The sequence below is a fragment of the Arabidopsis lyrata genome, assembly GCF_000004255.2.
Source record: "Arabidopsis lyrata subsp. lyrata unplaced genomic scaffold ARALYscaffold_3, whole genome shotgun sequence".
Taxonomy (NCBI): domain Eukaryota; kingdom Viridiplantae; phylum Streptophyta; class Magnoliopsida; order Brassicales; family Brassicaceae; genus Arabidopsis; species Arabidopsis lyrata.
The window spans coordinates 2,143,093-2,156,710 of NW_003302553.1; the positions used below are offsets into that span (position 1 = coordinate 2,143,093).

Consider the following 13,618-nt stretch of genomic DNA (forward strand, 5'->3'; position numbering starts at 1 on the left):
ACCAGTTGGTTATGACCGACATCAAGGGACCCTTAGACTTTTAATTATACTCCTTGGAAGACCCTCCACCAAGACGATTCGGACGAAGGTTTAGAAATGAAAGAGTACTCTTAAGATTTCCCATACAATGAGGGATGGAACCATTGAGGTTATTGTCAGATAAATCAAGAGTGATTAGAGAGCGCAAAGCGCATATGAAAGAGGGAATCTTTCCCGTGAAATTGTTATTGGAGCCAACCAAGTACTGCATAGATGGTCTGGTGATAAAGGGTAGCCCAAGTTCCATTGATCTTTCGAAACCGCTAAAAGTGTTGCTGGAAAGATCAACGAATATCAACTTTGGTAGAGTCCATAGCCAGCCAGGCACTTGACCTTTGATTTTGTTGTTGGAAATGTCTAGATTCGTCAATTTGTGCTGGCTTCTTAAGAGCTCCGGGAACTCGGTGATGCCGCATCCTGACAAGAACAACTGGCTTATCAATTGCGTAGGATGATGATCTGCAACTGAACTTTTGGTTGTGGCTGAAACATGGTTGCCTGAGAGATCCATTGAATAGATTGAGTTGAGATGCGAGGAAAAGAGTCCATTCAAGTCAATCGTAGTGGTGGTGTTCAAATGAGATAGGTTAAGAAGTAGGAGCGACTTGAGATTCATGAAGATACTAAAGTCAACTGGGCCTTGAGTATTGAGATGAGAAAGATCAAGGTCCTGAAGGTTTATAAATTTGGAAATGGAGTTCGGGATTGGCCCTATGAAGTTGTTATTGCTAATGTCTAGCACTGTTAGTGTAGATGGTGAAGATATATTCCCAAACTCAAGAGTGCCGTTGAGTTGGTTATTTCTCAAATCAATAGAGGTCAAAGACGGGATAGTGAAGAGAGAAGAAGGTAGAGTTCCAGTAAAACCGTTGCCCCATGCCTCAAAGTACTCCAAGTTAGAGAGTGAGCTCATGTTAGAAGGAAGGGTGCCCGTGAACTGATTGCGGGAGAGTGATAAATCCGAAAGCTTTTTCAGATTGAGTAGGGAAAGGGGGAAGATACCACTAAGTTCATTGGAATCAACATTTAAGTTGGTCAACTGGTTCAAACTGCCAAAAAATGGCATTTCACCAATGAAATCATTACCAGAAAGGTCTAGAAAAGTGAGATGTGAAAGATTTCCAATTGAAGAAGGAATGAAACCACTGAAATAATTTTTAGAGAGGTCGAGAGTGGTAAGATGAGAAAAGTTTTCAATAGAAGACGGGATTTGGCCACTGAAATAATTATAGGAAAGGTCGAGAGTGGTTAGAAAACGAAGATTTTGAACCCTAAAAAGACTGGTGTTGGAATGAAACAGGCCTTGGAGGCAGCTACGAGTAAGGTCTAGCTCGATCACTTCCCCGGACTTGGCATTGCACGTAATACCGTCCCAATAGCAACAGTCACTGTTATTCGCCCATGACTCTGTCTTCTTCGGAAGAAGGTCGTCGAAACAAGGCTTCTTAATCTCAAACTCCTTCTTGAGCTCTAGAAGTGCATCCCTTTGTTCGGGACGACACAAGTGTTTAGTAGGAACCCCAAACACATCTCGAAAATTAAAAGTGAATAAGAAGATGAGGGAATAAAAAGTTAAAGGAATGATACTCGTTGAGTTCCAAGAGTCTTTCATCCTTCTTCAAGCTAATGAAAAAGAAACAGAGAAAAATGGAAATTGTAATGGTAACTCTTTTTTTTTTTTTTTTGTATGTGTGTGTGTGTGATTACATTGGTTTCATGCTCATCTCTTTATACATAATAATAGACTACTCCACAAAGATAAATCAACTCAGCTTGACTCAATAACTTGTCTTTCTACCAAGTCCTTCTTTTACGTTGGATACAGAGAGTAAAAGTCTTTGTGTTTGAATAGTCAACATTACAAGTCTTGGTGTTAAATAGTAATTTTCTTATATACATTTTTTGATTTAGCAATTCCGCAGTTACCATTTGCATAAAACTAAATTCAGCTACATTCAACAGTTCTTCCAATACCAAAATATACGTAGTATGTTTATTTCAAGTAAAAATTCGGATTATAGCGATTACACAACTCGAATTAAAATATTTTGGATATCAAAAATTACACATCAAATTTATATTTTAAAATAAGTCAGATCATACAAATACGATATATGAATAATTCAGATACATAAAATCATTATCAGAATAGACAAGAGACGAATTTATGTTCGGATAACTGTAGATAATTTAAATAACCTTTAGATAACTAAATATATTTTTTCAAAATTTCGCAAAAACAACTCATACTTATGCTAAAATAACTATTTAAAATATCAAATTTTTTAAAAAATCTTAATCATCCTAATCATATTAATGATTTTAAACTACTAGAGAACAATTAACAATCAATTAGATAATCTATACTATATTATCATGTTTATTTTTCAATTAAATTTTCAATAAAACTTTGACAAAGATTTTTATTAATTAATTACATAGTTCAAAAAATTAAATTTGGAAGAACAACTTAATTTTGCTAACAATATATTTTTAATAATAATATGAATTATAGTATTTATTTATAGTATAAGAGTTAATTAGACTATTAGATAATTTTATCTATTTTATTTAGATATTTTTCTTAGTTATTATATTAATATTCATAATTATTAGACGATATTTTTCAATTAAAGTCTTAATTATTTCGACAGATTCTGCTAAAAATCACAAAAATTCAGTTAGATTCAGCGGTTGCCATTTGAAAATGTAAAAATTCAGCCAGATTCAGCTAAAAATCACTAAAAATTCAGCTAGATTCAGCAATTCAGCCGGATTCAACCACATTCCTCAGTTACCATTTAGACCCTTGGTGTTAAATAGTAATTTTCTTATATACATTTTTTGTTTTATTATTGGAAAGTAGTACATATGTTGTTTGTCCAAAAAAGAAAAAAAAAAAAAAGACGAAAAAATAGAAGCATAGCAAAGATGACGTGAATTTTCATAACACAACCGGTGGGGACAAGGCGAATACTTGTTTTTTTAGGGATACTTATTACTTTACTTGTCTTGTACGAGTAATAAAAATTAGTACTTGTGCTTAGCTTGTTGAAAACGAGTACTTGTTAAAAAATAAGTGACTTGCGATTTACTTGTCTTGTCTTATTACTTGCTACTTGCGAGTTACTTGCAAATATTTACGAATTACTTGTAAGTATTTACGAATTACTTGCAAGTAATTTACAAGTAATACTCTCAAATTTTTTATATATTTAAATTTTACTTTACTTTTGACGTAATTTTTAAATATATTTTTAAAATTAATATAATATAAAATATATGTATATAAAATAGTAAAATAATAACGAGTAGCGGGTCAAACAAGCCGAATATTAGTTTTTTTAAAACTACTTGTTGTTTGGCTTGTACTTGCAAGTATCTAAATTATACTACTTGGTACTTGCCTTTGTGGATGTCGGATTCACACACTCAAGTATTTTGTTAAGTGGGAAAGATAATTCTTGAGGGACAAAAATGAATGCGTAAAAACTTGTAAATTGATATGAAAATTGCTATATTATTTCTCTCTTTTTAGGAGGATCCCCTTTACATGGCCATTGGCCTCTATATTTATACATAGATAAGCGACATTAAAATGGATAATTAAGTACAATTATTCCTTCTTAAATGTGTCCGTTTTGATTCTTCGACTTTAATGCTCAACGTTTGAATTTGAGTTGACTCTGATTTTCATGGGCCTCGCCTTTTTGGCCCAAGTGTCCTTGAGCCGACCTACCCGCGTCTTCTACACCGAACTCACATCTCAGTGCAGTCACTTCGGACTATCGAAGTGGTGACAACCACTTCGACCGTCCCCTCGGTTCATGGGCCCAATGGGCTTCATCCTTTATGGGCCACCCGCTTGACTACGTGGCAATCTTTGGTTGGTCTCGTACTTCTGGTGCGGGATCCGACACCAACAATTAGCCCCCCAAGTTCTTCGAAGTGCTATTCCAATTCGGAGGACTTTAAATGCTCAAGTGGCCAAAGATTGCGCTCGAGAATCTTTCTGATTTCCCGCCGAAAATCTCATCACTCCTTTAATTTCGGCACTAGCCATTTTTAACCGAGTGACATCTGTCATCATTATGACCGTATATTGATTAATTACTATTAAAACGAGAAAAACCTTCCCACTTCCCACACGACTTCCGAGGCGGTTTCATCATTAGCTTGAGGTAACTTCTTTTCACCATTACTCTCTTCTTTTACTTTTGTACTTTAATCAAAACCTCTCTCTTCGTTCCTTCACCAAAACCCTTCTTCGCTGGATCTTGAATTTTTCTTTCTTCCCAATGACTTCCGATTCCGATAGACCCGAGTCTCCGTCTTTCGACGAGAGGCGTTCTAGTAACGACGAGTGCACCCGCCCTGGTGATATTGCCGGTCCGCACTTTAGGTCCACTTGTACTCTTCAATCCCTCGAGCGATTGAGAGAGCTTTGCCGGATCCCGCCGGAAATTATGGCGGAAGCTCAAATAGCTTCCCCCACAGAATCTCCAGAGAACCATCGCGATGGTTACTTCTGTGTGTATGAGATTTATTTCAAGGGTTGCGGGCTGACCTTTCCTCTTCCCGAAGCCCTAATTTTATACCTAGCGGCTCTTGAAATCGCTCTTCCTCAATTAACCCCCAATCTTCTTCGTACTATTCTCGGCATTATAACAATCGCGGCGGAGGCCGGTTACGTTATCGGAGTTGCCGAACTAAATGAGCTTCTAAGCGTGAGAAGCTCATCGAAGAAAACGGGGTATTTTTCAGCATATCCCAACGCCAACAGGAACATCATTTCGCATCTTCCAAACAAGGATGAAAATTGGCATCATCCTTGGTTCTTGATTAAGAAAACTCCCGCTTCGATTGGAAATCTTGCAGATTTCCTCCCTTCGAAGTGGTCGGCGAAACCTGGTAGAGATTAGGTCGCCCGTATCTCTCCCGGTTGTTTGTTTATCTTTATTAACTAACACCGTTGTTTCATTTCGCAGCTTTCATCGCTTCCAATCTCCCATCTGAAGAGTTCATCGAATTCTTCAAAATAATTCTTGAAGGGGAAACCCTTTGGAATTCCTTCACTCTCGAACGATTCATAGAGGCTAACCACAGACTCAGGATGAGTCCGCCTGGTCATCTTCACCAAATTCCTCCCCCTCCCTCAACTCAAGGAATGTCATCTCGGGCCCTTGCGGCCAAGCGTAAGTTGCTTTCCAAGCCGATGGCTGAGGCTTGCGAGGAGAAGAAAAAGTTTCTCGCGACTTCCATAGACAAGAAGGACTATAGTAGGACCTTGCTGGTCGATGATGGCAGTACCGAGGGAGCCCGATCTGTCGCTTCCTTCAGATTAACTCCTCGTCGCGACTCACGTTCTCCTCGGAGGGATCGATCTCCTTGCCGTGATTCACCTCGTCCTTCCCGAGATGATTTTAGTAACGAGCCAATTAAGAACTTGGTTCGCCGAAAGAGAGACAAGTCCTCTCGCAGTGATCCTTCCCCGCAGAGGGAAAAGTCAAGGGCCCGGACTGACCGCTCACCTCGGTCATCCCCTCCTTCTGAACCAATGGGTCCTCCACGACCGGTTGACATGTCCTCCTCTTCCCAGCCTGATAGTGGGAAGACCGCCCGGAGTGCGTCTCCGAAAAAGGGAGATTCTGAATCTCGAGATGCTCCCTCGAGGCTGAAGCCTGCTCTTGTACCTCAAGTCAAATCACTTTCAGGTTTGGTGATTTACACACACTTAAACCTTTGTCTTGAAATTCCAATTTTTACAATTCTTCCTTCTTCACAGCTATGGAGAAAGAGGGCAGCGTCTTCCGATGCTTCAAGACCCGATCGGGTTCGATCTTGCCAGACTTTGACAAATGGCGCCCTGCGATTCGTGAACGTTATTTGCTTCACGCACATCACTCATCTCGGGTTAGTTTCGCTTTCTTTTAAGTATATTTTTTATTGTATTGCCATTCTGCGAATCTGACTCGTCATCCCGGGTTCATGTACAACGTCAGGCTCAAAGCGAATTTAACGACATGGTCGAACATTACGAAGGGTTGGTCATTAGCCGGGAGAAGGAGATTGACATGTGGACAAAGAAACTCTCCGCCCTTGAAGCCGAACTCAGTTCTTCTGCCGGCTCCAAGCACGAGCTGGAGGACAAAGTCGATAATTTAACATCCGAGCTTGCGCAGGTAAAGGGGGAGCTGCAGGGTCAGTACGACCAGAACTTCAAGCTCCAGGAAGAGTTTTCTGGTATTCAAGGTAGGCTTCAAGAATCCGAATCAAACGCTGATTCCCTGAACAACCAACTCATCGAGCTCAACGCAAAGTACAAAGCGATCGCCAAATTGCGTGATTCCGAGTTGGCGAGGTCGGCGTCAAAAGCCAGAAAAGAGGTCAAGGGACGCGGGATGGAGTTGATCCAAGGGGCCATCCGATTCATGCAGACTGAGAAGGCTAGGTCGGACTTGGAGTCAGACATCAAGGAGCACGAAAGTAACCTGATTCTGCTGGATCAAATCCATGAAGCAGATTTCTCCGAAGAGCAAGAAAGGACCGAGCTGTCGACTAACCTTTCTGAAAAACGGAGTCGCTTGGCAGCTCTTCCCACTTCGGCCTTCAACCCGCTTGACTTCGAGGCATTCTTTACTGAATCACCTCAAATAAGTGAATCGGGTTTAGACTGGGCAGGTAACGCTTGGCTCCTAAGGCTTACCATTTCTTACCTTGTACCTTTGATTGACTGGAATTATTATTTCTAGGTTCAAGTGAGACGGAAGGCATTGTCCCGCCCGTAGCTCCTGTGGTACCGGAGGTTACTCCGGAGGTTGGTTGTCCCGCGGAGGGTGGTCAGGGAGCTTCATCTGATCAAGCACCAGTCAAGGAGGTGAATGAAACTCTGGTTGCTGAGCAGGAGCCCGAGGTGGAGATCGCTCCGTAGTGGCTGTGTCCACTTTAAATTGGGGATTGTCCCTTTTTATTTTAAGACTTAATCTCGAATTTATTTTTTGCCTAAGGAGGCTTTATTTTCTTTTGAACAAGATATTTGCCTGAGGAGGCTTTTAAACCTTTCTAGGTTGCGACCCAAGGGGGTTTGGTTAAAATTATATACGGGTTTGCAAAGTCCGCTTTAACCTTTTGTGGCCTTGTGGCAATGCTTTCGAGATTTTTAGGTTGATCAGACCTTTCTCTTTAGAATGCGAGAACTGAGCTCGGCTTAAAGCGAGTTCCCCACTTCGGGTTTAGTCAACTCGGTAAACTTGTCAGGCTTGGGCCTTAGAAACTTTTGCAGTTGATGCGACGGTTGCTTTTTCTCTTCTTAAAGAGAACGGCTCGTCTTTTAATGTAATAATTGCCTTTTCTCGATTTTCCAAAAATGGTTTAATCCACTCGGAAACGTTACCATTAATGAATTTATGGTTCCAAGGCAAACCCTAAATCATTATAAATAAAGGCTTACCTACTTCTAAGCTTTATTTAAGCATGACTTTAGAATCTTACTTGAGAAATATTTTAAGAATGGAAAACGAAACAGTAGCCCCCGTTGATCCCGGCAGCCCACTCTTCTTGTCCGGCGACGGCTTTGAACCGTCCGGCGTTCTCTTCCCTCACGCCGTCTTTCACTTTCCTCCGAAGGAGAAGAAAGAGGCTTGCGATTTTATCGACAAGGTAAATATTTAGAGTTTTTGACTCAAAAACTTTTTGCTTCATTTTATTCACTCATCTTTATGCTAGGTCGCCGACAAGCACCGTCGCTTGTGTGAAGAGAGGCAGCGGCTTGGACTCAAAAGGCAGACGCTTGAGGCTCGCATCGCTCGGGTGGAAAGGAAAATACGAGCTTTGGAGAGTGATCCCTTTCAGTGGGAGTGGCGGAACTTTGATTCCGTTGCTGAGATCCCGAAGATGCTTCGGATGTATCTCCGTGCTAGAGGAGTCCCGGGTCCCGTGAACGCCCCAGTCTTTGCCGTTCCATCCGACGATGAAGAGGAAGAGTACTTGGAGGAGGAGGCCAGCGACTGCCGGAAACGCCTTCGGGATCGTTCCGAAGTGGATGCCAAAAACAAGGCGTCCACTTCGAGGACTAAACCGGCGATGAGGGAGCCTGTTCCTGAGCCTCTCCCATAAATGTTCTCCAATTTCTTCACTTCTCTCTTTTTTTTTTAAAAAACAAAAACTCGTAATGGGCTTCGGCCCTTTTTATTTATGGAAATATTTGCAACTTTCCTTTCTTTCCGAATATTCTTGGAGATGCGTCCTTTAATGCAGGATCCATTCGAGGGCATAAATCTCTCCGTGAATCACTCCATTCCTTGGATGAAATCCGCAGCTTGCTAAGGATATGGGGTTCCTATAAATTATAGGTTCGATTTTCCTTTACTTCTCATCCTTCTTTTCATTTTAGCAGGTATGGAGTTCAATCTTCGCTGTTCAGAATCTATGCCCGACTTCTCCAGAATCGGAATGATGGATGAAGATGTTTCAAATGAGCTAAACAGGCAGCCTCCTCCACTTCGCGGCTTCTCGAGATCTCAGATCCGAGCCCCATGTGCTTTGATCAGGAATCTCCCAATCAGAGACCAAGGAACAGCGACGGCGTTCATAGAAGCACTTGAACTTCAACACCGGAAGCTTACGTCGGAAAAGAGGAGACTCCGGAAGAGGATTAACCGGATGCAACGCAGGCTTACTACGGTGTCAAGAAATCTTCACATTCTTGAATCTCACCCCGGAGAGTGGATTGAGCTTGGAATCTCTGATTTTGCTCGAATTCCGGACTGCATGATGTCAATCCTCGATCTTGCTGGTCAAGGAATTGAAGTGTTCTGCTCGTCAACGAGGATTTCGTAGTTCGAAGTGTACGATGAGGGACACTTCGCCTCTTTTTTTTTTTGAATAAACGCTTTATTTCCAATCTCTTGTATGTTCGCATAGCCGAACCTTCTTCCTTTAATAAAGAAATAAAACAAAAATTTTATTAATAGCTGAACTCGTTTTCGAGCTGCCTACGTACCCATTTCGGGATCAAGCCAAATCGTAGTTCATGTACATAATCAATGCATGTAGCTTTTAAACATAAAACTTCTTTAAGTTGGTCACATTCCAAGGTCGCTTGACTGGATTGTCTTCTAGGTCTTTTAACCTATAAACACCGTTCCGAACCACTTCGGTAATAATGTAAGGTCCTTCCCAATTAATACCGAGTTTACCGGCGCCTTCTTCTTTTCTGTTGTCAAAGACACGCCTTAATACATAATCTCCCACGAAGAACGGCCTACTTTTAACCTTAGAATTGTAATACCGGGCTGCTGCCTGTTGGTAATTCTGGATCCGAATTAGAGCTTGATCACGCCTTTCATTTATGGTATCCAGTGAATCGTTAAGCATCGCTGAATTTTCTTCCTCATTTAACGGTGCTTCTATTCGACGAAGTCCGGGCACGTTGAGTTCAGCTGGTACTACCGCTTCCATGCCATAAACCAAAGAGAATGGAGTTTCTCCTGTAGGTCGCCTAGGGGTTGTACGATAAGCCCACATGACGGGTTGGAGTTCTTCATACCATCCTCCCTTTAGATGACTTAAGCGTTTCTTGAGATTGCTTAATATTGTCTTGTTCGCGGCTTCAGCTTGTCCGTTTCCTTGCGGATATCGTGGAGTAGAATAACTAACTTTGATTCCCCAGTCCGCACAAAAGGCATCAAACTCATGTGAAATGAATTGTGGTCCATTATCAGTGACTATTTCGTACGGAACTCCATGTCGACATATAATGTTCTTCCAAATAAAAGTCTTCACCGCCGAATCCTTGATACCAACATACGCCTCAGCTTCAATCCATTTCGAAAAGTAGTCCGTAAGGACTAAAAGGTACTGTACACCTCGAGTTGATTTGTGCAATGGTCCAATGATGTCCATTGACCACCTCATAAACGGGTATGGGGCGGAAATGGAGGAGAATAATTCTGACGGTTGATGGATTAATGGCGCATGGAGTTGGCAGCGCTTGCATCTTTGGGCGAACTTAACACAATCTGTGATCATAGTGGGCCAAAAGTACCCCATTCTTTTAACTTTAAAAGCCATAGCTCTTCCTGATGAATGACTTCCACATAATCCTTCATGCACTTCGCTCATGACGATTTCGACTTCGGGCCCAAAAATGCATAATAGGTAAGGGTCACTAACACCTCGCCTATATAACGCATCTTTTGATAGGCAAAATTTCGCGCTAACGACTTTCATTTTCCTGGCCTGTCATTTATTCTTTGGGAGCTCTCCTGTCGTGATGTAGTGCTTTATTGGCTCCCTCCAGTCAGCCCCCCAGTCTTTAGCCGGAATTTGGTCAACTTTGTGAAATATCCGCGGCTCTGGTTCGGGATGTTCGTTTGGTTCAAGAATATTTTCCTCAAGTAATGGCTCGGTTTCTATCATCGTTTCTGGAATCATTTCTTCAGCTAAGACAACGGGTTCCTTGTTAGATGTATTTGATCCTTTTGACTTCCTGCGTTTGTTGGGTGGCGGTTCGATCTCTGGTTTGCCACGGTCGCGTGCCGCTGCTCGAGACCTTGTAACGACGAGGGTTTTCTTGCTGTCTTGAATGCTTCGCTCCGAGATGCACTCTACTGGAATAATTCTCTTTAACTCAGGATCTGATGTTGACGCCAAAGCGGCAAGTGCATCTGCAGTTGTATTCTCTCCCCGAGGTATGCGGATTAATTCAAATTTCGAGAAATTTTTAGATAGATCCTTCACCACTTCGAGGTATGCTTCCATTCTTGAATCTTTAGCCTCATAGTCTCCATTAAATTGGTTAACTACTAATTGCGAATCGCAATAATCCAATATTTCCTTAGCTCCAACTCCTTGTGCTAGTCGAAGTCCGGCAATAAGGGCTTCGTATTCTGCCTCGTTGTTGGAGGCATTGAATAACAATCGGAATGACTGTTCTAGAATTTCCGATGTTGGAGATTCCAACTTGATTCCCACTCCGGATCCTTGTTTTGTTGAAGACCCGTCTACGTATAATTTCAAAGTTTGGTTCTCCGGTTGCTCTATCGTTCCAGGTATTGGTAGTTCGGTCAGGAAGTCTGCTAAGACCTGAGCCTTCATACTGATCCGGCTTTTGAACTCTATGTCATACTCGCTTAATTCCACCGCCCATTTCGCCAAACGTCCGGACTGACTTGGACTATGAAGTATTGTTCGGAGTGGTTGGTTAGTTAATACTTCAACCGGATGAGATTGAAAATATGGACGCAGCTTCCGAGCTGAAGTTACCACCGCGAGTGCGAGTTTCTCCATCATTGTGTATCTGGTTTCTGGATCCGTCATTGACTTGCTCACATAGTAAATTGGTTTCTGCTCCCCACGGTCTTCCCGAACCAAGACTCCACTAACCGCGTGGTTTGAAACTGATACGTACAAGTAAAGTTTTTCATCTACTTCCGGTTTGGACAGTACAGGTGGAGTGGTTAAGTATGCCTTAAGCTGCCCAAAAGCTTCTTCACACTTCTCATCCCAAAGGAATCCTTTGTTCCCTTTTAGAATTTGGTAGAAAGGCAACGACTTATCTGTTGACCTCGAGATAAAACGGTTTAAAGCCGCAATCCGCCCAGTCAACCGTTGTACTTCTTTGAAGTTTCTTGGAGATGGCATGTTCAGAAAGGCATTAATTTGATTTGGATTGGCTTCAATCCCTCTTTCTGCCACGATATAACCAAGAAATTCTCCGGATGGGACTCCAAATGTGCACTTCGCCGGGTTCAGCTTCATTTGATATTTATTGAGAATATCAAAACATTCCTCCAAATGTTTGACATGATCTTCTTTCTTCAACGATTTAACCAACATATCATCTATGTAGACTTCCATAGTCTTCCCGAGGTGATTGTGAAACATTTTGTTCACCAACCGTTGGTAGGTCGCTCCTGCATTTTTCAAACCAAAAGGCATTACCTTGTAACAGTAGATACCTCTATCTGTGATAAATGACGTCTTTTCTTGATCATCGGGGTTCATCATTATCTGATTATAACCCGAGAAGGCGTCCATGAACGTTAACAGCTCATTTCCAGCGGTGGACTCTACAAGTCGATCTATATGCGGGAGCGGGAAACTATCTTTGGGACATGCTTTATTCAGGTCTGTAAAGTCGATGCAAACCCTATCTTTCCCATTCTTTTTCTTGACAACGACAGTGTTTGCTACCCACTCCGGATATTGCACTTCTCTTATGGACCCTATCTTCAAGAGTTTATCCACTTCGTCGTTTACTATTTTTTCCCGCTCCACTCCAAGCTTTCTTCTTTTTTGTTTCACCGGTTTGAAGCTTGGATCTACGTTTAGTTCATGACAAATTATACTCGGATTTATGCTCGGCATGTCCGCTGCTGACCATGCAAATGATGCTTTGTTTTTCCTTAAGAGTTCGATCAAAGCTTCTTTTATTTGGCCAGTCAAAGTTGCTCCAATTCTAATTTTCCGGTCCGGCTTGTCTTCTTCCAGTACCACTTCGACTACTACATCCTCTTTCTTCTGCCCACTAGGAAATTTTGTTTTTAGTCCTTCTTTTGCGGGCTTCGTTAATTGCTATTGAATCTTCATACGGTGGCTAGCTAAGTAACAAGTCCGTGAAGCTTCTTGATCTCCCCGAATTGTTTCCACCCCACTTGATGCTGGAAATTTGATACATGAATGATATGTAGAGGGGACTGCTTTCATCCGATAAATCCAGGGAGTCCCGAGGATGATGTTGTAAGCAGCGGGCTTATCGAAGACAACGAAGTCCACGATCTTCGATACCTTCTTGGCAAGGACCGGTAGCTTGATTGTTCCGAGAGACATGGCTGACTCGCTTGTGAATGCAACTAACGGAGATGGGGGTCCTACTATGTCTCCTCGGCTGATTCCCATTTTTTCTAGAGTACTTAAAAAGATCAAGTCGACCGAACTGCCTGTATCTATAAGGATCCTTGATACTTCGAAGTTTGCGACGTCAAGAGTAATGACTAGAGCATCGTCATGCGGTCTTTCGAGATGCCGCGTTTCTTCTTCGTTAAATGATATTGAAGCACCTTGAAAATCAATTTCTTCACTCAAGCTTGCTTTGAGTAAGACATTTCGTCTATGTTTTTTGATGGAACTTATTGAATCTCCGCAAAATCTGGAACCTCCTAGAATCACATTGATCCTCCCCTTCGAACTTCTTGGTTCTTCCTCGTTGGATAACCTTGGTCTTTTGGAATCTTGATCTTTGGAGTTTTCCTTTGCTTCGTGGTATTCCTTCACAAAATCTTTTATATCGAATTTAGAAAGATCACCACTAGCCCAAAGCTCTGCGAGGTGCTTTTTAAGAACGCTGCAATCCTTGGTTAAATGTCCGGTTACTTTATGAATGTCGCAATATAGACTTTCATCACGGACCCAAGTGTTTGATCTTCCTTTCCCTTGGAATTGCTTCCCGACGGAATTGTTGAAGGGTTGCGACCCAAACTTCCTTGGTCCTTTGCTCTCTCTAGGCTCGAACTTCTTGGCTAGCGGACGGTGACTGCCGGCTTCTCGTGTTATTGCCGTGACCAGGCTCAGTTTTCGT

At 42.0% G+C, this 13,618-nt stretch overlaps 1 protein-coding gene across 1 annotated transcript in view; it reads right to left on the minus strand.

The window, feature by feature from the left end:
- LOC110229850 (receptor-like protein 12) overlaps positions 1–1,788 on the minus strand; it is a 3,250-nt gene extending 1,462 nt beyond the window's left edge. The window contains exon 1 of the mRNA XM_021030891.1: positions 44–1,788. Coding sequence (XP_020886550.1) covers positions 44–1,651 — 1,608 coding nt within the window. The 5' untranslated portion in view covers positions 1,652–1,788. The remainder of the gene's footprint in view (positions 1–43) is intronic.
- Positions 1,789–13,618: the final 11,830 nt, after the last annotated feature.